The sequence below is a fragment of the Cyprinus carpio genome, chromosome B12 (assembly GCF_018340385.1).
Source record: "Cyprinus carpio isolate SPL01 chromosome B12, ASM1834038v1, whole genome shotgun sequence".
Lineage (NCBI taxonomy): Eukaryota > Metazoa > Chordata > Actinopteri > Cypriniformes > Cyprinidae > Cyprinus > Cyprinus carpio.
The window spans coordinates 2,236,576-2,261,757 of NC_056608.1; the positions used below are offsets into that span (position 1 = coordinate 2,236,576).

At 34.5% G+C, this 25,182-nt stretch overlaps 1 protein-coding gene and 1 long non-coding RNA gene across 3 annotated transcripts in view; both read left to right on the plus strand.

Annotated features, from left to right (window-relative positions):
* The first annotated feature begins 8,850 nt into the window (after positions 1-8,850).
* Positions 8,851-11,012, plus strand: LOC122139050 (zinc transporter ZIP11-like). The gene is made up of 2 exons (XM_042734766.1): positions 8,851-9,232; positions 10,548-11,012. The coding sequence occupies exons 1-2, from the start codon at positions 9,129-9,131 to the stop codon at positions 10,708-10,710; spliced, it is 267 nt and encodes an 88-aa protein (XP_042590700.1). The 5' UTR covers positions 8,851-9,128; the 3' UTR covers positions 10,711-11,012.
* A 4,096-nt stretch (positions 11,013-15,108) lies between these two features.
* LOC122139052 overlaps positions 15,109-25,182 on the plus strand; it is a 112,220-nt gene continuing 102,146 nt past the window's right edge. Inside the window, exon 1 of one of the 2 annotated variants that reach the window (XR_006155952.1) lies at positions 15,109-15,595. This is a non-coding gene — a long non-coding RNA (uncharacterized LOC122139052). The remainder of the gene's footprint in view (positions 15,596-25,182) is intronic. The other variant, XR_006155953.1, reaches the window with a different exon arrangement.

The window sequence follows — 25,182 nt, forward strand, 5'->3', positions numbered from 1 at the left end:
CTGTTTCTGAAAATTCATTTTGTGTGTTGTGATTTTTGAGAATAAATGGAGTCTGGAAATCCTCATTCGCTTCATATGTCAGCGTCACAGCTTCAAAACGTCCCAATGTATGCTGAAGTCTGTTTCTCATCTTGTCCACGTGTCTTTTTTTGCACAAATGCATCAGTTTGTCAGCGATGGATGCTTCATATTTCTCTCCATATGTTCTATATGTCTCTAAATGTATATTTTTGCTTTAGTTGCAGTAAAGCACCATTAACACTATGCTGAAAGCGATCATAATTTCTCATCTGCTGAATTTAAGTGAACGGATGGGTCAGAAATGACCAGCGCTGCTAAACAAACATGTTTTTGTGGATTTGGGATGGTCGGTTTGTGATAAACCTGTTTCTGTTTCCTCCAAATCCATCAGGAATAAGTCGGCTAGAGCTTGTTTTTGTCTGATATTTCCCATCTTGTACTTGATGTATTATTCAGGCTGTTGTTGCTTGATTTTTTTTTTTTTTTTTGTCTGTGGGGAAAAAATGCCCACTGTATTTACTAGCTAAATTAAAATCAACTATTGAATTTAATGATCATATCAAGATAGTATCTCAGGTTAATAAGAGGTATGTGTGTAGTTAAATTATTTTAAAGCTTTAATTGCTCATGAATTTATAAATAACAATTTTAACCCATTAATTGCATTATTTTTAGTAATGCAAAATGATATAATTTGCATTTTACAATTTGAATAATTGCTTATTTTAAAATGATTATTATTATTATTATTATTATTATAAATGCATAAATGAGCTTATGAGTATACGATTCAAGTCAAGATCATAATTTAACTGTCATTTAATAATTGAAGTGTTTAAAAAAATACATTAATGATATTTAAATTCTCATGAATTACTTTCACTTATTTTTTTATTTATAACGTTCTTTATATTATTATTTATATTTTACAGTTTGAACAATCTCTTATTTTTCTGATGATCAATATTATATATTTATATATATATATATATATATATATATATATATATATATATATATATATATATATATTTTATATATATATATATTTTTTTTTTACCTTTATTTAACCAGGAAAATCTCTCTGAGATTAAAATCTCTTTCACAGGAGAGTCCTGGCCAAGAATGGACAGCAGTTACATCACACTTACAAATTAAAACAACAAATACAGCAACAAATACAGAATTTAAAACACTAAAAACAATTACAAATCAGTGAATCTTCTTCGAGTGACCGAGTAATAGATTTAAAATGTTCCATAGGCAACAGAGTTTGTAATTTCAATTTCGTTTGGATTGAATTCCATTCAAACGGAGCTGCATACATAAAAGCCCTTTTTCCCAGTTCAGTTCTCACAAATGGGACAGAAAGAGTAAAATAATTATCAGACCGGAGGGAATATTTCCCAACACTTTTCTTTTGAATTAGACAACCTAAATATGAAGGCAACAACCCCAGAATAGTTTTATAAATGATTAAGTAAAAATGAATTTTCCTTCTAGTAGACAAAGATGGCCAGGATACTCTATTATACAATATACAATGATGAGTTAAAGGTTTACTATCTGATATAAATCTTAAAGCGCTGTGATAAACAGCATCCAATGAAGAAAGAAGTTGAGAAGAAGCATATTGATAAACCACATCACCATAATCGAGTACAGGCAAGAAAGTAGCAGAGACTAACCTCTTTCTTACATTAAATGAAAAACAGAACTTATTTCTAAAATAAAACCCAAGCTTTATTTTTAACTGTTTCGTTGAATTAGTTATATGAGACCCAAAAGATAATTTATCATCGATTGTGATACCAAGATATTTATATTCTTTCACTAACTCAAATCACATTACCTTGCAAAGTCTGAAGAGGAATAAAGTTGTCTACCGCCTTTTTCGAGCTTGAGAATAACATGATTTTAGTTTTATCAGCATTCAGAACAAGTTTTAGTGTATGAAGCCGTGACTGAAAAACATCAAATGCCGCTTGAAGTTTAATCAAGGCTTGCTGTTTTGAAGGTGCACCACAATACATAACAGTGTCATCTGCGTAAAAATGTAAATTAACGTCTTGATTACCATGATCGATACTGTTTATGTAGATAGTAAATAAAAGGGGCCCTAACACGGATCCTTGAGGAACTCCTTTAACAATCTCCAATAGTCCTGAATTTTTGCCCTCAGCCTGAACACATTGGGTTCTATTGATTAAATCATTTTTAAACCAAAAAATAACATGTTTTGATATATATATATATATATATATATATATATATATATATATATATATATATATATATATATATATATATATATATATATTAATAATGAGCTTTAAATGCACATTAATTATTCAATAAACATTTTAACCCATGAATTGATTTACTTTTAATTATGCAAAATTATATCATTTACATTTTAGAATTTGAATAATCGCTTATTTTAAAATAAATCTATTATTATTATTATAAATGCATAAATGAGCTTATTAGTGTAAGAATCAAGTCAAGATTATAATTTAACTGTCATTTAATAATTTAAGTGTTTTTTTAAAAAAAACAATACATTAATGATATTTAAATTCTCACTAATTACTTTCACTATTTTTTTTTATTTATAATGTTCATAATATTATTATTTATATTTTACAGTTTGAACAATCTCTTATTTTTCTGATGATCAATATTATTATTATTAATATATATAATAATAATGAATATATAATAATATTATAATTATTTTATTTTTAAATAATGAGCTTTAAATGCGCATTAATTATTCAATAAACATTTTAACCCATGAATTGCTTTACTTTTATTTATTCAAAACATTATTTGCATTTTACAGATTTAATGATCTGTTTTTTTTCCCCTCTCTAATGATTCACGTTGACTTTATGTGGTTCGTAAACTTACGAGACGAACTGTGTGCTAAAAGTTCAGTCTACGCTTCAAAATGTACTGTATATGCAGGCTGTGAAAATATTTAGTGAAAATGTGATGTAGTGAGAAAAGAAAGCAGAGAGAGAGAGAGAGAGAGGGCTGGACTGATGGCTCTCTATCTAAACGTTATTCTCTGCAGTCCTCAAAGAGCACATTGTGCTTTGAATCTCAAAAACATAGGGCCCCTGTTCTCCGGCTCTCTGTCTCTCATCCATCTCTCTCCCTCTTTCTCCACATCCCTCCATTTCCTCCACCCCACCCTGTTTTCATTTCTCCGTCTCTCATCTCTCTCACATGATAAGGGCTTTAAGAAACCTTAAGGGATTGGAAGAATTCATTTCTCTCGACCTGCTTTTATTCTTTGTTTATTGAGTTTTGGCAGAGTCTGTCAACCCTCCCTTCCCTCTTATTATTTGTTTGTCTTATTTTCCTAGAAGGAAAAGCATGCTGATGGCGTTTGATTAATTGACCATAATAAAAGAATTACATTCATTACCAATATGTACATAATTTTCCAGATTTTCCCTAAAAATCAGTGCTAAACGTGCATCTGGGTGTCCTCAGAACAGAGAAGGTTTTTCTGTGAGCAAATGCTGTTAATCAGAGTTTGGACATCATTCAGGTTAGGTTTAGAAGGACTTGGCTCCACACTACAGGTGTGTGTGTGTGTGTGTGTGTGTGTGTGTGTGTGTGTGTGTGTGTGTGTGTGTGTGTGTGTGTGTGTGTGTGTGTGTGTGTGTGTGTGTGTGTGTGTTTATACATGAAACACGGCCCACAATCCAACTTTCTGTCTGGCTTCTTCAGAGACGCACCTGCCGTTCTCAAAGCTGCTTTTATAAGAGCTGAAGTTTGAGAGGAAACAGTGAGATTCTGCATTACAGTGCTGGAAGTTAGAGTTATATGGGACAGAATGTGTCTGTATAATAGTTGAGCTTTAATTGCTCACATTATTGTTCCCTCATGTAGCTGAAGTACAAGGTGTTTTAAGCACTGCAATTGTAAACATATACTTATTAAACAAGTACTTACATACACAAATACACACACACACACATGTAGCCACACAAAAAACAAAAAACAAACAAAAAAAAAAAAATATCTATATATATATATATATATATATATATATATATTATATATATATATATATATATATATATATATATATATATACTAATAAGCTTTTTTTATTATTATGATATTGACACTGGTTAGCTACATTTAATAAAATAAAATATATATGTTGAAAGTTAGTCAACTAAATGTGTTTGTTTAAAAGTTGCTGAAATAAATTGATTGTAACCACTTACCTTTTTTAAAAAAAAAAAAGAAAGAAATTCAATTAATCTTTTTTTTTTCTCTCAGTTAGTGATTTAAATTTGTAAGTTTTGAAAGTTTGGTGTTTTTATTTTTTTAATGTTTTTGAACAGTTCTTTTAAATTGTAATAATATTTCACAATATTAATGTTTTCACTGTATTTCTGATCAAATAAATAAAATCTATTTTAAAGACAATTAAAAATGGTAATTATTTCAGTCTTCTGATACATGTGTGCTTCATGCTTAAAAAAATACTTTAGTCTTCCGATACCAAAATCAATCATTAAACCAATAAATGAATTAAATTGTAAATGCAATTAAAATTTAATTGCAGTTTATACTTGTATACTTCATGCTTATACAAATACTTATATATCCATATATATATTCATCCAATAACAATAAATAATTAATACTTAAATAATGCAATTTATAATTACTGTACGTACTTTTGAGTATACTTACTCATGCTTATACAAATGCTTACACAGCTTTGTAGATTGTAGATACAGTAGAAGCTGTATGTACAGTATGAGATGTGAGTGTGGTGGCATTGACTCTGGTGCAGCAAAGCAAAGCTCTGGTCTGTGCCTTCTTTGAAACAAACTAATGGCAAATGACAAGCCAGCACAAACATCTTACACTCGCCAGTGAAACTTTGCATTAATATCCATGCAGTGCAGAGCAACGAGAAAATAATATATAATAAAACGTTGTATTTTGTATATGTACAGTATTTTAAGAGTCTTTTACTGACTTTAGAGCATTAGAATTTGAATCTTCTCATGATTTTAAAAAACGTTGATCTGAAGGCTTAAATTCTTGAACATTTAATGCTTTAATAATTGTTAAATTTTGCATATACGCAATGCATATCCTTTTGACTGAAGGCCATTTTTCCTGGTAATTATCTCACATTGAGATCAATGCTACTTTTTTAATCTCGTTAAAATTTGCTTAAATTCTTGAATATTTAATGACAAATTTCTATGAAGATTGATTGATTGATTGATCGACTGTCTTTTAATAACTTTTTATTGCTTTTTAATCTTGTGTAATCCTGACATTTGTAAAAAGTGTTATTTATTTTACCTTTCAGAAACCAATATTTAGCATAACCTTTTATAATTCATTTTTATAATAAATTAATTTACATAGGACTGCAAAATGTAATCTATAATGTTTCAGCACTGTTCGGTGAAGCATTGCTTTGAGCCAGTTGCGGCAAAACCGAGGCTGTTCTAAACTGTTTGTAGGTAAATTTTCCCACAGTTGTGAGTGAAAAGCAGCGGGTGCGCAGGTCAAAGGTCGCTGGAAAGCCGTAGTGATTGGTGCAGATGGTTTAGGGGATTTTCCCTCATTTCGCCCAGATCCCCATGCTCTTCCCAACACACAGATGCCCATTCAGGGCAGACCCCCGAGGATGGAGGGGGGCTCCAAAGGCCCTTTGTGCCCAGAGAGGAGCTCTGTGGTCAGACACTGGAGCCACTGTCTCCCCTCTCAATGGAGGCTTCTTCATGCTTTCGCAATAACGCTGGAATGTTTCCCTTTATGCATTTATTTTTTGTTTGTTTGTTTGTTTTAATACAGACGTCAGCCCAGACACACACTGTATCACAAACCCACTCTCTCTTGCTCTCGAGCTCATAGACAGAGCTAAGAAAGGGCCGTGTTGTAATGGCATTGTACGTTTTGAGATCTCCACCCTGTTTTACTGCCGAGAGCTTGCGGTTACTGAAGCCTCACAGAAATAGACCTGCCTCAGAGGAGTGAAATATGCCAGAGAAGAATTCCTGGGGATGGGAAAACATGTTTCTGAAGGGCTGTTGTTTCCACTCTGTGTGAACATTAGGCCGTGGACTCTTCAGTTGGGTGAGCGAGTTCGCTTCGCCCTTCTCCAAAAACTCCCCTTGGTTTTCTCTTCAGTCTTTCATTATGCCACACCACAGTCTCTCCTGTCCTCTCATCCGCTCTTCATTTCTCTTCCTCTCTCAAGTCGACATGCAGTGGAAAATCACCCCATCTATTTTCTAAATGCATCTCATAGATCTTATCGTGAATGATTAATCCATGCAAAATCCATGCATCCATAAAAAATTAACCTCAAAACGTTTATTAAAAATGTCTTATTTTCCACACTGCCAATTTCATATATTTCTCATGATTAAAAAAAAAAAAAACTTGATCTGAATATTTAAATTCATGAATGTTTAAATTTTTTTATATATATATATTAGAATATATTATTAGAATTTTTTTTTTTTTTGTGAAGAAAAATGCATTTATTCCTTTTTGTGTGTGTGTGTGTGTGTGTGTTTGTGTGTGTGTGTGTGTTTGTTTTTTGAAAGGGCATTTTGCTTGGCATTTCTTCAGTTTATCTGGTAATTATTTCACATTAAGATCAATGTTATCTCATAACTCGATCTTCTGGGGAAACGTCACTTCTTTCTGATGACATATCATTTTATTTGATTAAACCCCGCACCTTTCTCCCTCCATCCAATCAACAACTGATGCACAGAACCGAGTCCCCACCTTCCTTTATTTTATTTATTTTTTCTCCAACAATGACTCGGATGTATATCACAATATCTGCTGATTTGCTGCTGCTGCTACTTTTTCACTTTTTAACCTTTCTCTGAACTGGAAAATTAGTTACACCTAACCAGACACAATGCATTAACGTGACGCGTAATAAAAACTGTATTAATGTCTGCTGCATTGCATGTTATAGCCCCGCCCACCATGAAATCTCATTGGTCGAAAACCCACTCCGCATAGCTTTTAATGTTATGCATGTTCTGGTCGGCTGGAATTTGTGTCATGTTGCGTTTTCATCGTCAGTGTGCACAGACTGAAAACTTATTGCATCAGATGTTCTCTTTGTATGTTCATGTATTCTTGTATTGTTGTCGCTTAAACAGTAGAGCTTGACCTTAAGGTCACGGGCTTGATTTCCAGTAAATTTCCACTAATGAAAATGTAAATAAATGTTCGAATCAGTACTTTTTCAACCTGTAACTCCAAAGATTGGTGCACATGGATTGAAGGATTTTGTTTCAAACTTGTATTTCTTCTGTGCAGCACAGAAGGAGCAGTTTTGAGTCATGTACTCATCGCTCATTTGCATACAGTTACAATGAATGAGGACCGGACAGACTAAACAGAACAGACTGAAGAACCAGTTACAGTACTGCATCAGATGACTAGGAAGAAGAGTCATTTTGCATTACTTTAATAGTAGTTTAATGCTGTGTTTTGTCATTTTGGAGCTTGACGGTTCTAGTTCTCCTTCATGCACATTCATTTTGGTTGCATTACTTTGATTTGAATCGGTTCTATTCAGTCTCAGACTCTCCAGCATTACGCAGGTTCACTGTAAGCCTTTCCGTGACTAGCTGTCATTAATCTGACTTCTCTGGGGGCAGTGCCTTGAGCGCATGCCAGCACACATCGTACAGCAGGAGAGATTGAAGAAGGCTGGTGGAGAGGGGGAGTCAAAACAGAGCAGCCTTTCTTGCTTTGTGAGCGCAGGACTTCGAGAGGCTAATTGCATTGCGATGCAGAGAAGTGCAGGCCAAACAAACAGAGCTGCTTATCAGTTGTGCGGCCGAGACCACCCTCAGGAGAGAAACCGGCTCCCAGCACCTTCCCACAAATCTAAATCATCCTCATAATGAAGCGTTGTTCGTTTGAGTAAATGCCTGCTGACACACTCGTGAGCCGTTTACAGTCTCCCTCTTGGCTTGTGTGAGAAACTCTCACGCAGGATTATCCAAACACAACAGCGTGAGTCCAGATGTAGCTCGTGCCCCATCCGTAACCCGCTTTTCTCGTGCTCTTGTGGTACGACACACCCGTGTGTTGTGCTTCAGAAAGCCTTCGTCTGGAGAGCTTTAGTCAGCAGTCGTTTCTCAAGCCGGTCGCCGCTGTTAAATCTCTCGCTGAGATCACGTGTGAAGTTAAGAGAGTTGAAAAGATCTGCGTGTGCTCACCGTTGGGAACTGATTTAGCTGATTTTAATGTCTGGTTCTTTCAGACATGTGGCATACAGAATAGCTGCCACTGGGGCATAACAGATATGAAAATCATTAAATGAGGTTGTTGGAGAAACAAATCCAAGTTGACAGCATTTGAGCACAAAGCAGCTTTAAGTAGCACAGGTATATTTGTAGCAATAGCCAAAAAAACATTGTATGGGTCAAAATTATCCATTTTTCTTTTATGCCAAAAATCATTAGGATATTAAGTAAAGATCATGTTCCATGAAGATATTTAGTAAATTTCTTACTGTAAATAAATCAAAACTTCATTTTTGATTAGTTATATGCATATTATGCATATGCTATTTTCAAATAGTTGTATCTCGGCCAAATATTGTCAAACCATACATCAATGGAAAGCGTATTTATTCAGCTTTCAGACGATGCATAAATCACAATTTAAAGAAAAATGGCCCTTATGACTGGTTTTGTGGTCCAGGGTCACATTTCTTCAGAAGATTTGGAAAAAGAGGAATTTGGACTGCATTAATAATAGTGCTTTTTTGGCATTTTGGAGCTTGAAAGTTTTAGTCCTCATTCACATGCATTACAGTATGTTAAAAAGAACAGCCAGAATGTTCTTCAAATTCATACAAATTAGCCACTTGTTGGTCAAAATGTAAAATAGTTATGAATTGCCATTTTAATTTAAAGGAACAGACACAAATGTACAGTGTTGCTTCAGAAGATTCAGAAGCAGAGTCATTTGGACCACTTTAATACCGATCTGCCAAAAAGGAAAATAGTTGCGAAAAAGTTGAAAAGATCTGTGTGTGCTCACGGCCGGGAACTGCTTTAGAGATAATGTCTGTTTCTTTCAGAAATCTGGCTGTTGGCATTGGCATTCAGAACTTTCCAGAAGGCCTTGCCGTGAGTCTCCCGTTGCGTGGTTCTGGGGTGTCCACATGGTGAGTCCAGACAGAGACACATTCACATCCAAAACCTAGTGAGCTGCCTGCATCGGAGCCCTTTTGAGGTGTCATCTGCACTTCCAGTGCAATGGCTGCTCCGAACAATTTAGAGATTGTAATATGGACAAACATTTGCAGATAAGGTGATCCTAGAAGTTACCAATTTAAATAAGCTATTTTTTGAGTCCAGTCTGTTTGATAAAATAAGGCCTAATCTGTTTTATTAAACAGGCTATGGTTTGGGGTAATTTGGTGTAAGATGTAGCTTTGTAAAACTTTTTAACTCTGTCGCCTATGAGGTTTATTTCAGTTAGGATTAGTGGTTGACAGATATGGAGCTTTTTTGGATGGCCAATGCCGGAGTTTGTACGTTTGCAAGGTTCATGGATTTAAATACATTTATTACATGTTCAAAGACTCACTTAAAGTATAAATTGTCTGTTTGTTAAATGCCAAAAAAGTGTGAGAAAGTATTATAATATTTGCTAGTAATTACTAATAATTAATTATTATCAGACAATTAGGATAAATAAATAAACAAATACATATTATTTATTTATCTATTTGGTTAGTTAGTTAGTTAGTAAGTCTCACTTTTGACACATATTGGCCAAACAGAAATGTTAAATCAATCAATAAATAAATAAATAAATAAATAAATAAATAATGTTTAAGTCCTGCTTCCAACACTTATCGGCAAAACAGAAAAACTTAACAAAAATAAATACATTTTTTAAAGTTACTTTTTAGTCCTGCTTCTGACATTTATTGGCAAACAAAAAAATTAAAAACAAACAAATAAATAAATAAATAAATACAAATTACTGTTTAAGTCATGCTTCTGAGTTCTGACATGTATCGGCAAAACAGAAAAAGGAACAAATAAATAAATAAATAAAAAATACTGTTTATGTTCTGCTTCTGACACATATTGGCCGAACTGAAAAATTAAAAACAAACAAACAGATCAATAAATAAATAATTACTATTTAAATACAGTTTCTGACACTTATTGGCCAAACAAACAAACAAACAAACAAAAAAAAGAAAACATAAATAAATAAAATAAATGTAATATCAGCCTTGGCAATATATTGGTCAGCTACTAGTTAGGATGCTGTCTTAGAAGGAAGCTGCTCATGTAGGCAGCTCTCTAGGTTTTGGTCTAAGGCCACAGCCACACACATTTATTGTGGTCTATTTGTCTTAATTTATTCCTAATATGTCCTGATTGATTTCTGAGATGTTCTAAAGCCTGCTAGTGGAAGAGATCAGAGCGCTGCAGTGTTTTGTGTGTGTGTCTGTCTCACAGGTACGGCCAGCTGAGTGGGATGGTGGAGCCTCTGGCGGGGTTGCTAGGGGCCGTTGCCGTGGTGCTGGCGGAGCCGTTGCTACCGTACGCTCTGGCCTTCGCCGCAGGAGCCATGGTGTATGTGGTGGTTGATGACATCATTCCTGAAGCCCAAGTCAGGTGAGCAGCAGCACAGTGAAAAACTGCAGATGCTCACATGACACAATGTGTGTTTCTTTCACATTCGTCCATTCTGGGCTTCATCTTCATGATGTCACTGGATGTGGGGCTGGCTGAGCTTTTTCATTGGACGAATCTTCGAATGTCAGCTGACTGAAAAAAGAGACCAAAGCAGCCTTTCTTCTCAGTGGATAGGTTTATTGATCAGTGGAATATTTTTCTACTTGGTGTACTTTGTCATTTTTTTGTTATTTATTTTTTGTTTTATATGGAAGCCTGTTTCTGCCACTGGTTAAAAAATAAAAAAAGGTAATTGCAACTTTTTATCTCAAAATTCTAACTTTTTTTTTTTTTTTTTGTGGAAAATGAGATATAAAGTCACAATTTTGAGAATTGTGAGTTGTAAATTAGAAATTTGGTGGAATTTGTGTGGAAGTTGTATTTGTATATTCTTTGTTTGTCTTAATTGGTCTTAATTGCGAGTTTTTGTCTCTCAATTCTGAGAAAGTAAGTCAGAATTACACTCAAAAAGTCAGAATTGTGAGACATAAAAGTCACAATTTTGAGAAATAAAAATTGCAATTCTAAGAAATTGTCATAGTTGTAAGAAAGTAGTCTTTTTTTTCCTCAGAACTGGACTTTGTATCTCACAATTCTGAGAAAAGAAGTCAGTTTTCTAATTTTTTATTCAATGGCAGAAACAGGCTTCCATAGTTTCATAAATGACTCACGGACCACATTTATTTAGACGGCGGAAAGATTGATTGCAAAATACTTGAAAAATTATTCAAACTTGAATGAGTGACTTGAGGAGTTGTTTAGGTGTTTTTGTTTTTGTGTGTGTGTGTGTTTTTGAGTGTTTAATTTAATTAATTATGTTCTTAATATTAGTGTTGTGCACTCATTTGAATGAAAGGCAATGATGACTAAGTAAATTGGATGTTTTTGAACTAGTCTTTCCAGTCAGCTGTTTGCTTGCAAGTTATGAAATGAAGTTGTCATTTTATGGACATTGATATTTTTGAATTGCTGATGATTACAGATATGCAACAAGACTATGAACAATAAGGTGAAATGTGAGGTAAAATTCACACGTGTATATGATGTAAAACGAATACTGTACAACTCATGTGTGTTCATTTGTTCTGCACTGTGTGTGAAAGACATTGAACCTTTTTATTTCATTGCTCAAACAGGGAGAAATAAGTAATAAACTGATTTTCTGACTGCTGTTGTTTTGAGGCTAACTGATGTCTTCTGGCACACATTGTTACTTTGAGTGTAATTTAATGTTTTCATCTACTGTGCCATTAACAGTCAAACACAAACATCCAGCTTCTTCCTTCTGTTTATACTTTATACTGTATGCATACATGGAATTACAGTACTCTGGCATTCATAAAAGACTGCAAGCTAAAAAACGTGAAGAGCAATAGTTGTAATAACTCTTATCAGGAAATACTTTACATATCATAAAAAGTGGCTGAAAAAAAAATCTGAATTCTTTTTTTTATATTTTAATAAATGATATGTTAAAATACCAACCTACTGGAGTAGTAAAATCATTTTTTGTGCCTTTATAATATGATACATTATATGGATTTTAACATTCTTGACAATAATTACATTAATCAAACTCTAGTTATCCTAGAAAATCTTATCAATAATGTTGATATCATTATATTATAAGTTAAGTTTAGCTATGCTATGCTATGCTATGCTAAGTTAAGTTAAGTTAAGTTAAGTTAAGTTAAGTTAAGTTAAGTTATGTTATGTTATGTTATGTTATGTTATGTTATGTTATGTTATGTTAAGCTATGCTATGCTATGCTATGCTATGCTAAGTTAAGTTAAGTTAAGTTATGTTATGTTAAGTTAAGCTATGTTATGTTATGTTGTTATGTTATGTTATGTTATGTTATGTTATGTTATGTTATGTTATGTTATGTTAAGTTGAGTAGCTATTGTAGATATTTTTATAAGTTAAGTTTTGTTTTGTTTTGTTTTGTTTTGTTTTGTTTTTTTAAGTTAAGTTAAGGTAAGCTATGTTATGTTAAGTTAAGTTAAGTTAAGTTAAGCTAAGCTAAGCTAAGCTAAGCTAAGCTATGCTATGCTATGCTAAGTTATGTTATGTTATGTTAAGTTAAGTTAAGTTAAGTTAAGTTAAGTTAAGTTAAGTTAAGTTAAGCTAAGCTATGCTATGCTATGCTAAGTTATGTTAAGTTAAGCTAAGCTATGCTATGCTATGCTATGCTATGTTATGTTAAGTTAAGCTAAGTTAAGTTAAGTTAAGTTAAGTTAAGTTAAGCTAAGCTATGCTATGGTATGCTATGCTATGCTATTCTATGCTAAGTTAAGTTAAGTTAAGTTAAGTTAAGTTAAGTTAAGTTAAGTTAAGCTAAGCTATGCTATGCTATGCTATGTTAAGTTAAGTTAAGTTAAGTTAAGCTAAGCTATGCTATGCTATGCTATGCTATGCTATGCTATGCTATTCTAAGTTAAGTTAAGTTAAGTTAAGTTAAGTTAAGTTAAGTTAAGTTATGTTATATTATTGGCAATATTTGGTCCCAAACTAGCTCTGAAAGCTTAGTTTTTCCCCCGTTTCTTTTTGTTTTTTAACATTTATTTTAATATTAATTGCTAAAATACTAGATACAATCACACAAATCTGTCCCAAAGGTTGGTAACATGTTTTAAAAAATAGCAGCTTCAATAGAAAATAAGAACAGCACATATAATTTGTAGTTTTACAGTTCATGCCGAGGGTTGAGATTTGAACATTTTCTGGATGATAATTACTTCAGACTCTGCTTTGTACTCTGTATTCATGGAAAGTGCCGATGAAGTAGTCAAAATAGTATCTGAACTACGAGGAGAATGTGGAGGAAACCCAATGTGGTCATTAGTCTTGTGGTTTCCTCTTGCAAAGTGGCTAATCTACAACAACATGTCACTCCTATGCATTTATGCAAAATCTTTTTCCTTGGTGTAAATGTTTTAATGCACACAGAGTTAGAGTCTGAGCTTCAAATGATTTTCCCTCACTGTCTCATTTTTGTCCTCCACGGCATAGCTTAGGTCTTTTGTTCAAACTGCACATTTACTTCTTCGTCCATCACTTTGTTGCATTATCCTACACGTCGACCAAAGAAACTAAATGCCAAATTCCCATATACCAGTTGAATATGCCTCTCCATAAGCTTCTTACCGAGCTCAACCAGCTGGATCGCATATTTATGAATCAGACAATGCATCGTGGCAGCAGTTTGACGAGAACCACAATGGATTCAATTTCAGCCCCTAAACTTTCTGATCATGCCGAGGTGGATAAGAAGGTTGCAATCAATACTTCATCACATCAGAAGCCTTACTTAAAAGATTTCGTTGCTGATCCCTAAGTCTTTAAATAAGAGGTAGACCGACCGACTGCTTGCACCGAATCGCCCTTCATCTGTCTTTTGTTGAGTCAATAGAGCTCAGTTCTGAATGTTAACTCCAGACTGGAGCTAGTTATTGCAATTAACAAAACTCACTCTGTCTTGAAAGTTACATTAGATATTATTAGTTTGTCGTGTAAATGTAACCATACTGTAGAAAGCCCCAAAAATAAAATAAAAAAAGCTCAGTTTTGAATAAATGGCACACAACAACTGTTTATGAGTCGTGCCGCTCTCATCACCCTGACCCAGATCATGAAGAAAAAGCCCTTTATGTTGTGTTTTTCACATAACCTGGAATAGAGCTGTGGTTTTGGTTATGGCATGTGTGAAGGAATGTGTTGGGGTTAAACAGAGAGACGGCTCACAATGTCTTTGTGTTTGGTCACACAGTAATGCAGCTTGGACGAGCTCACCTACCAAGAATTATGTGTGTGGCTGAGCACATATTATTCATAAATCATTGCTTCTGACCACATATGCACAAGCTCCTTCAGATTTATTTCACTATATGGTGTTGTAAAGGAAATAATTCTATCAAAACTAAATCTGAATATATAATAAATCCTAAATATGCTGCTATACTCTCTTAAAAATAAACGTGCTTTAAAAGGTTCTTCACAGCGATGCCATAGAAGAACCATTTTGGTTCAATAAAGAACCTTTTAGTCAAAGTTTCTTTAAAGAACCATCTCTTTCTTACCCTTTTTATAATCTGAAGAACCTTTCACCTTTTCAACCTTTTTTTCAATTATGCTGTGATTCAATGATTCAGTGATGCTGTAAATTTAATTTTGAAGGTAATTTTAAGCCTCAAATGCCATGTAGTCTCTAAATTAATCTGGCCTCATAAAAAACTGCATGCAAAATATTATAACACACATTGAAAATATTGGTTAATTTATGTTAATGCATCATTAATATTAGACATACCGAGAGTAGATGAGATATTACAAAGCCTTCATAGTACACACCATATATACAAGAAAATAAAAAAATAAAAGTTTTGGGCAAACTACATCCCCCATGATGCAGCGCGGTGCTGTGCGCGTGTGCGCGCCTGTGGAATGAAGAGCGCACTTGTTGAGTTTGGGAACTTCCAGAGGCTTGAACTTCTCGGTTTGGACGCAGCGGAGCTCTCTCATCAACATTATCATCAGGCCATATGGATTCCTGCTGGCTTTTTATTTCCAGGACTATGTTTTTCTCTGTCGGAGTGAATGTTGATTGTCTCGAGTGTTTTACGCGTTAGACGCGCACCGTTACAGCGCGCAGGAGGAATGCATAACATTACTGCGAGGATGAAGAAGACGTGCCTTTAATCGATTTATAGCTATAGGAGAGTTCATGTTTGGTGGAGAGATATGGGATGCTTTACAGAAGGACGATTTATGGACTATCATTGGACTTTAAATGAGACTGGAGAATGGAGAACATCGCTGCTCTGCCAAGGTAAGAAGAGAATTATTGCATCTTAAAAGACACGCTAGAAAAACGCTACAGTATTATAAAGACTGCTGACTGTCACACTGAAAGCCTCACATTGACTTTATTCTTCTTCTGTGGCTCAGATGAAACACTGTGTGTGCTGTAGTGGACAGATGTGATGCACCTGCGCAAGCTTCCCTCAAAGTGATTATTATTTCCCCACCTGTGGTGTCTGATAGAGGTGTTTGTACTGCATATAATTAATAATTGTCTTCTGTAAAATGAGTTTGACGAGTACCAGCCTGTCTGATGAGGATGGTGTGGTTCCTTAAGCTTGTTTAATTACAGTACGTGTGTTTTCAATATCAGATCTATAGATCAACTCACTCACTTAAAATTATTTTGAAGATTTTTTTTTTTTTTTTTAGAGCTGAGACATATTTTCTTGTTAAGTTGGGTGATTGAATCAGTTATTAATATTTATTTTTTTAATGTTATGTTTTCCCTTATATTAAATTAATCTAAAAGTCTGTTAAATGTCAGCTTTCATTGTGACAACTTACCCCGTATGGTATGACAAAATGCAATATGAAGTGTATTTCCTGCTGTTGATTAACATGTCTAAAGAAATCTATATAGTTTAGGATACTTTTTTTAATGGTGATTATTATTATTATTATTATTGAGTCAGGATGAAAAAAAAGTACCTTACAAATGTGTCCCTGGAGCACAAAAGCAGTCATAAGTAGCACGTAAATATTTGTTGCAATAGACAAAAATACATTGTATGGGTCAAAATGATACATTTTTATTTTATGCCAAAAATCATTAGGATATTAAGTAAAGATTATGTTCCATGGAGATATTTTCTAAATTTCCTACTGTGAATATATCAGAACTTAATTTTTGATTATTAATATGCATTGCTAAGAACTTCATTTGAACAACTTTAAAGGCGATTTTCTCAATATTTAGATTTTTTTGCACCCTCAGATTCCAGATTTTAAAATAGTTGTATCTCAGACAAATATTGTCCTCCTAACAAACAATACATCAATGGAGAGATTATTTATTCAGTTTCCAGATGATGCATAAATCTCAATTTCACAAAATTTACCCTTATGAATGGTTTTGTGGTCCATGGTCACAAATTAGGGAATTGAAGGGGGAAAGCATTTTATTGGTTTACTTTTTGTTCTCAAGAAGAGCATTTGAGTGGATTTGAGAGAGAAAAAAAAATTAGGCATAAAGGTTTATATTGCTGACAAGGGACTAGATCATTTTGTGTATCGACTTTGATTCTCAAAAACAAACACTTATATATTAGTACCTCAAGAAAGTTAAAGAAGACTCTTTTGTCTCTGTAAGCCAGTGCAAAAACCAATGCCACTGCCACTTAAATAAATAAATACAGAAACTTTACTGGCCACTTCCATTCTGGACAGTTGCCCCGGAACTGGAAGAAGGACTTCTGGACTAATAAAAAAAGAACACAGCTACATCTTCAGCAGTCTGTTGATCTGTACAGAAAATAAAGCCCACTGATTGGCTGGCAGAAAGTGCATCAATCCTTTGATTGGTGTAATCAGAGAAACGGTTTCCTTCTGTCTCACCAGGGCATCTGATTGGACGAGAGACCAGAAGCTTTAAAGTTCATGTGTAGGGCAGCAGATCAACCTGATTGACTTTACACACTGGCTTCTGCTGGTCTCTGCTGGTCTCTGCTGGTCTATTTCAGTGGTGCAGTCATGAGTCCTGGATTTTAGTCTGTTTGTCTCCATCTGCTGGTCATTTGCTTATTCTTGCACTGCTTTTATAAATTTTTTTTTCTCCATTTCTCTCCTAATTGGGGTTGAATGGGCATGTATTGTGTGATTTATGCATATATTGCTGCCAGAAATGTAGTGAATGTGTGACACTGACAGTGTTTTATTTGATCCATTGTAGAGTCATAAATGAACATTCGACTGTTAATACATATTTTGTTTATAATGTACTGTAGCTCTCTTTGCCATATGCACTTTTCATCATGGATTATGCAATCCTGACGTGAAGTATCTGCTCTCGTTATTTTAGTACACATACGATTATTAATCATGAGGATTTTCTTGAACTAATGCTCCCAGAAGATCATTAAAATGGTTAATTTTTCTAAATATCTCCGCTGAGGTCAAAACATCAGGACTGCGCCAGTGCTGCGGGCTTCTAATGAAAGTAATGACTTGCACTGTTTGTAACTGATACTGGTCATTAGGACAGTGTTTTATAAGCTAATATGGATTGTGTTTCTACACAGGGTTTGGAGTGTTTTCAGATATGAATCGGCTAATATTTTCCATGTGTACTCTTTGAAATATTTTGAAAAGCTTCATATTTCTTAGTCCTGTGAGCTACACAAGATGTTGAACTGGATATTCAAGACTCACATATTTATTGAAATAATATATAATGATATTAGACAATGTTTTTACTATACTAAAAGACATATTTAAAAAACGTCTCTTTTCTTCAGAAGAATTTTAGAATTTTTATTATTGATTAAATTGAAAGATTCTGTATGATTTTTATCAGTACTATTGTTGTTACTGTATGTTTTTTGTATAGCAACCTCACTGATCTGAGCTCATGCACTTCACATTCACATCTGAGTAAAGTATTATTATATTTGAGAGTATTATTCACAAATAATGCGTTGTTTCACTCGGAAACTGGTGCATAAATAAGATCAATAAGGGCTTATGACCTAAATAAACACAAAACCTGTGCTAACTGAAAGAAAACAAGTTGACTCAAAGATTGAATGTAATATTTGGTCATAATCTAGCAGAATGAGAGATTTTTTAAAAGGCAGATCATTATTGATTAAATCAAGGATACAAATCAAGGGTTAAACATGCAACCAAACAATGCCATGTGATGTAGCATCATGCTGTTTGAAACATTAATTACTGCGTGATTTCAAATCCAATAAAAAATCAGAAAATTTTATTTTCTGCCAGGACATTATTCATTGAGGTACAGATATTTCCATTAACCCTAAAAAACATGTAATGTGTAATTTAAAGTATGAGTAAAACACCTGTGAAAAATCAAAATAAAGAATTCCTTTATATTAACATTAATGCACATCAGTACTTTGGGCTTTATTTTCACTGAGTTTTTCTAGTGTTCAGGAGTTTCTGTTCCAAACACAGCCAGAAGATGGCAGCAGCGCTCTATTACTGAACAACTGGAGCAGGAGGTCCTGCAGAAGTGACAAGTCCGTGCATCTGAATTTGATGCATCTCAGTGTATTAGAACATGAATAAGCACGTGACATCAGTAGATCACAGCACATCTGAACACCATTTAAACATCTCACCAAAACCGTCTCTCCTCAGCTGTTTGGATTTAAGTGTCTTTTTACACTCTCTTGTGTTTGCAGGTATCAGTGATTATAAGTCTCTTCATCTACTTCTGTCACATCTTAATCACACTCTTAAATCCTCTCGATTACAGTAATATCTCAGTGTTTTAGTTTACGCTCAGCAGTCATGCAGATGTGAACCTCACAGTGGAAATCAATCACACACATTTACACAAATATACTAGCAAAGACGTTTTGAAGTTCAACCAAATAAAGATTAAAATATTGTATTTAATTTTACCAGTTTAGACAGACTATATATATAGGTCCTATCTCCTGTGAGATTTGTATATTAAATATATTTATATACAATATAAATTATATAAATATATACATGTAAATGCATGTAAATATTTTCAAAATATATACTGTATGTGTGTGTATTTATATATACATAATAAATATACACAGAACACATATAGAACGTAAACAAAAACTTTTATTTTGGATGCAATTAATCTCGATTAATCGTTTGACAGCACATATATATATATATATACATTTTGACCCTTAAAGGCAGATCATTGTTCAGTATTTCATCAGTCGTTTGAATGGTAATGATGAAAATGTACGAAGTGCTAAAACTTTCAGTGCAGCAAATCTCAGTATTTCTTATCTAATGCATATGCAGCTGTTTATCCCACAGGCAGTGCTCCAGCTGTATTTTATTAAAAATCTTTGGCTTTAATCTTTTGTCCAGAAGGCTTTGGAGGTGTTTCTTGATGTTAGTCTTCATTTGTTAGCAGCTTTGTGAGGGCGGGTTGGTTTTAGATCTCAGTAATACCTAGTTCCGCTTTAATAGGATTAGGCTTTGGACTGCAGCGGTGTGTGTGTTTGTTTTTGTTTTTGTTTGTGTGTAGTTCGGCTTTATTTGGTTCTAGGATGGCAGGTGAGCTTCAAACTATTAGAGAGGCATCTTGTTGTTTACACTTTCAAAGGGTATTTCCAGCTCACATGTAATGAAATCTGACAGTATTCTGCTGAGAAATGATTCCTAAAGGAACAAATTAAAAAGAACTCCATAATCTTTGCTTCTTTTTATTTCCATGCATTTTTTTCTCCTTCCGTTGGGTGGCTTATATAACCAATGAGAGACTAGATTGCACAAACATAACACAAAGCAGGTAGAGTCTAAATAAAGGTCCAGATAGATGAAGGCCGGTGAGCCAAGAAAACCTTCAACATGATGTAACTAGTACAACCACCTACACTGTTTTAGTGAAAACAGAGAATCGGTTCTTACCTCAAAACTGTTTGCTTGACATTCTGGTTTTAATGTTATTCATTTAGAGTAGAAGTTCATCCAAAAAAGAAAATTTGTTGAAAATGTCCTCACCCTCAGGTCATCCACGATGTAGATGTAGTTTGTTTCTTCATCAGGTTTGTAGAAAAGTAGCATTGCATCAGTGTCTCAGCAATGGATGCTCTGCAGTGAATGGGTGCCGTCAGAATGAGAGTCCAAACAGCTGATAAAAACATCACTGTAATCCACAGCACTCCAGTCCATCAGTGAACATCTGGAGAAGACAAAAGCTGAAACACATCCAGCATTATGATGTTTTTACTTTAAACCTTTGCTTCTGGCTAATATATGAGTCCATAATTCAGATTTCTCATAGCGCTTGCATATTCTTGCAATTTTTATTGGTCGCTTTGCATAAAAGCATCTGCTGAATTACTAAATGTAAATGTATAATATAACTTCCTCCAGTGAAAAAGTGCATCTCCTGTTGTCTCTCACATCAAAATCCAGTCACATATTTGTTTAGAGCTGTTTAAACGCTGCTTGATCTGTGCAGATTTCTCTCCTGATTCAGACCAGAACACTTTTTCACTGGAGGAAGTGTTATTATGGATTATGCATTCGTATGTTAGTTAAAAACATCTTAATGCTGGATTTGTTTTATCTTTTGTCTTCTCCAGATGTTAACTGATGGACTGGAGTGCTGTGGATTATTGTGATGTTTTTATCAGCTGTTTGGACTCTCATTCTGATGGCACCCATTCACTTCTGAGACACTGATGCAGTGATACATTTCTACAAACCTGATGAAGAAACAAACTCATCTACATCTGAGGGTGAGGACATATTTAGCAAATTTTCTTTTTTGGGTAAACTTCTCCTTTGTTTCAGACGTTTCTTCTAAATCTCAGTTTGGGAAGTTCTGGGAAATTGTGCTTGAGATGTCATCTGAAAAGGCAGTTCTTTTTTTCTCAGAAGACGAGTTGAGAAGTCTCTCACTGCTGTCTAGGAGAAGCGGCTCACAGATGCCAGCTTGCCGTCTTCCTTTAGTTTAGAGTCAGTGTAGAGAGTAAATACACGTGTGATTGAACGCTCGGGCTAGTGATGCAGCGTCAGATGTAAGACATGAGGGCTTCCTTCTGTAAGGCTCCAGGGTGTTTTTTGTTTCAAGCACAGATTTGCATTGTGGCGAGCCAACTGGCTAACCAAGTCCATAAAGCACAGTAGAGCATTGCTTTTACTCCTGAATCGCAGACTATTCAGTGTGTTTGACCTGCAGGCTTGCTGCTCCCCGCAGCTTTAGACATTTTTCACTGTCATCTGCTGCTGTTGGAAGTGAAATTGCAGTGTTCACACACAGCTAATAGACTAAGATCATTGATATTACAAATATTTAGATTTATCAATATTTATCAGTTTAGATTAGGCATTAATATGCATAAAAATGAATGTAATTTGGTTTTAAATGCTTTATTTCTGTGCAGTGCATTTTTTGTTTTTTCTCTCTATGGGTTCTCTCTTGGGGACATGATCACGGCTTCAATTGTAACAGTACAGCTCAGAATGAGTAGTTAATACACAGTAACTTACATTTTAGACACAAAATGCTTTGTCAATCATATTCCACAGCTTAAACTAACTCTTAGAAACAAGTTATGAAAGGAGTTATAAATAGGTTCCTCTATTGGTTCTTAATGACCATTAAGAGTTATTTTAAGAGACCATTAAATCGGATGTACAGTATGTCAGATGCATCAGGTTTTAAAGAGACAGTGCTTAAAGTGAAAGCTGCTGCAGTCTATCACTGACTATGTTTACATGTGCACCAATAATGTAGAGTATGGACTTAAGTTAGTTTACATGCAATTTTCAATATTCTGATTATTTGCTAAGAAGTGTGTTTTTTCTTACCGTCATTATTTGCACAACACAGATGATGATGTGACATACATTAGACGTGTTACTGGCCACTGTCCACTTACATCAAATGAAAAACATGACTATACACACATATATTGGAAGGTTATTTGGCACCGTGATGAACATCTCACAAAGTTCTGTTACAGTCGCTGACACAATGAATGCTATTTACATCGAGTCTACACTTGAGAGGATTCGCGAGTTTCCGTAACTCATCAAGTGATGAGTGGATTCTGAATTACAATGCCTCTGATTGGCCTTCGTGTTCAAGAAATCATCAGATATGTCTCTGATTGGCCACATTGCTCAATGCTGCAGAACACATTAAACACAGTGTTTAAATACCAAGTTCACATGAACCAAATGGATGCAGATGGTACTGAGTGAAAACAGTTACCCAGTCATCTGGGGAATATAGACTTGCAGTTTTAAGAAATAAAGTCAGAATTGTGAGATATAAGCTAGCAAATAGAAAATAGTCTTTTTTTTTTTTTTTTTTTTTTTTTTTTTACTTGCAGTTGCAAGTTTATATCTCACAATTCTGAGAAAATAAATGATAATTGTGAGGGGAAAAAGGCCGAATTGCAAGATATAAACTTGCAGTTGCAAGAAAAAAGTCAGAATTGTTAAATGATGAAAATACTATGTGGCAGAAATGGCCTTCCATAATGCTTTGACAATATTTGATGTAAACACGATCATGTCAGTGAAGTACTTTCAATTGAAAATTGTATACATAGAAATTGCATATTATATGGGTCATTCCAAGTCAACTTCAACTTTTTAGTTTCGAAAGCCAAAATATTAAATGTCTCGGATGTGTATCTACTGAGTAATGGGGCATCAAAATGACAATTTTGAGCCAGTGAAAAAATGGGATTCAGAAATATTGCAGCATCACTATATTATTTTCACACAGAGATTGGTAGGTCTGTTGACCTTGACGTTATATGCCAACGGTGACAGTTCAAAAATGGCAAAAAGCACGACTTGTGGTTTTTTGTCTCAAGTTTGCATGCCTGTAACTCAAAAGGTGTTTAAGATATCTTAAAGGGATAGTACACCCCAAAAATAAAATCTGATGTTTATCTTCATTTTTGGGTGAACTATCGCTTTAATATCTTTTTAGATTCTGGTTCTTAACAAACTTTTCTTTTGTTATCTTAATTGTAAAGGCCCAGAGATACGGAGATCTTAATGCGGCTCCATGAGTAAACTGGAAAATTGTCTCTAAATCTTGGGTGGAAATCATCATTTTGACCCCCATCTACAAAACAGTGGATCACTCAGTAAATATACATCTATTTCATTTAATATTTTGGCTCTCACTGCTATTTATGTTGGTCTTTCTACAGAAAAAAATAAAAAAAAACATAAATCTAAAAACTGAGCTGGGGACGTTTTATTGAGAATTAAAATGAATATACAGTACTGTATTCAAGCACAGAAATACAATAGGGGACTGACACTACGCAGTATGCAAATTAAACTCTGTGATGTCATGAATATGCTAATTAGCGACCGCAAGCAAGTTTAAGTTACTTTCCCTTAAGTAATAGTTGTCATCAGTGGCCTGAACGCTTTCTAATGTCATCATCACAGATGAGGAATTGGCACAGGCCACTGAGTTTGGCCTTGGCTACACTTCCAGCTCTTTTGACATCCAATCTAAAGACATTTATTCCACATGCATATGTCACAACATCACAGTATGTACAGAAGCTCAGAGAACACCGTCCCCGTTCTGTTCCCCCGACGGTGGCTTTAGGAAGCAACAGCTCTTAATGGGGATGGATGGCACCATTATGTAATTCTAGACTAAAAGAGCAGATCAACATAGAGCAGGGGAAAAACTGTGAGGGTAAGAAAACAAACAATGAAAAGAACATTCAAAGTTTTCTTTCCACTTCAGCTCAGTGTTCATAAAAAACACACTTTCTGCTTAGTTCAGCCTTCCCTCCGGGGACTGAAATGGAGAGTTTGGCCTTGGAGAAGGAGAGGGAGGGAGACTTGTGTTTTTGTGTCTAATTGTCCTGGTGATTGAGAGGGAGAACAGAACGGAGAATGAAAGCGTGAAAGAGAAAGGGCCCTCGGTGACACGCTGGTACCCATGACGACGGGCCCTCGGGGGACCGAGCTCCACCTCCAGCTAAACACCCGCAAATTGGGCCACTTCGCTTTGTGTGCTTCTCCACTGATCCTCGTGCCAGAAATATCAACATCCTTCTTAATTCTCTGTCGTCTAATCATTTTCTCTGGAGCTGGTTTGCAAGTCGTTAATCGTGCTGCTATAGATCATAAGGAATCAAGAACGTATGACGGAACAATGAAATCACGGCTCGTATAAACTCTGCGAAGTGAATTATACAAAAGCTCTCCGTCTCCTTCATGGGGAACAAACCTAAACCTTTTGTGGTGACCAGTTTAGTCGGCATTCACCAAATGAATTCAGTCTGGAGAATCTTGGTCAGAAACAAGATGGGTTCACTTGCGACTTTAATAAAAAGGATTAACCATGTAAACAAACAAGGTCATATTATAATAATAATAATAATTGCTTATGGCAAACAAATGTAGTTGTGTAAAAATACTTGATTTCAATTATGTAAATGTGAAAAAATGTTCTTAATTGAATGTATTACTTCATTTTCTAAATCTTTGATTAATGAAATCAGGAGATATTTTAAGAAAAGGTATTTAATTCTAATCTGTAGGGCTTCAGGACACATCAGATGTTACTCTAGAACCTGTTAGAGCCTGAAAATGTTACACATTTAATTCAACAGCTGCTGATTTAGTAGTTGTTTGACACTCGAATATGATTGTTTATAAGTTCGTCCGTCTTCAGCAGTGTCTGTAATTAAAACACACTGCTTCAGATCACATCCTGTTGCAGTGACTAATGAAACGTCTCTTCACAAAGACAAATACGTGTGTGCAAAAGTTTACACTGAAACGGATGTCAGATCATAACTGAATTACCTTGTACTGTAAACTCGGAAATATTTATAAATATTTAGGCTCTGTGATATTTTAAAAAAA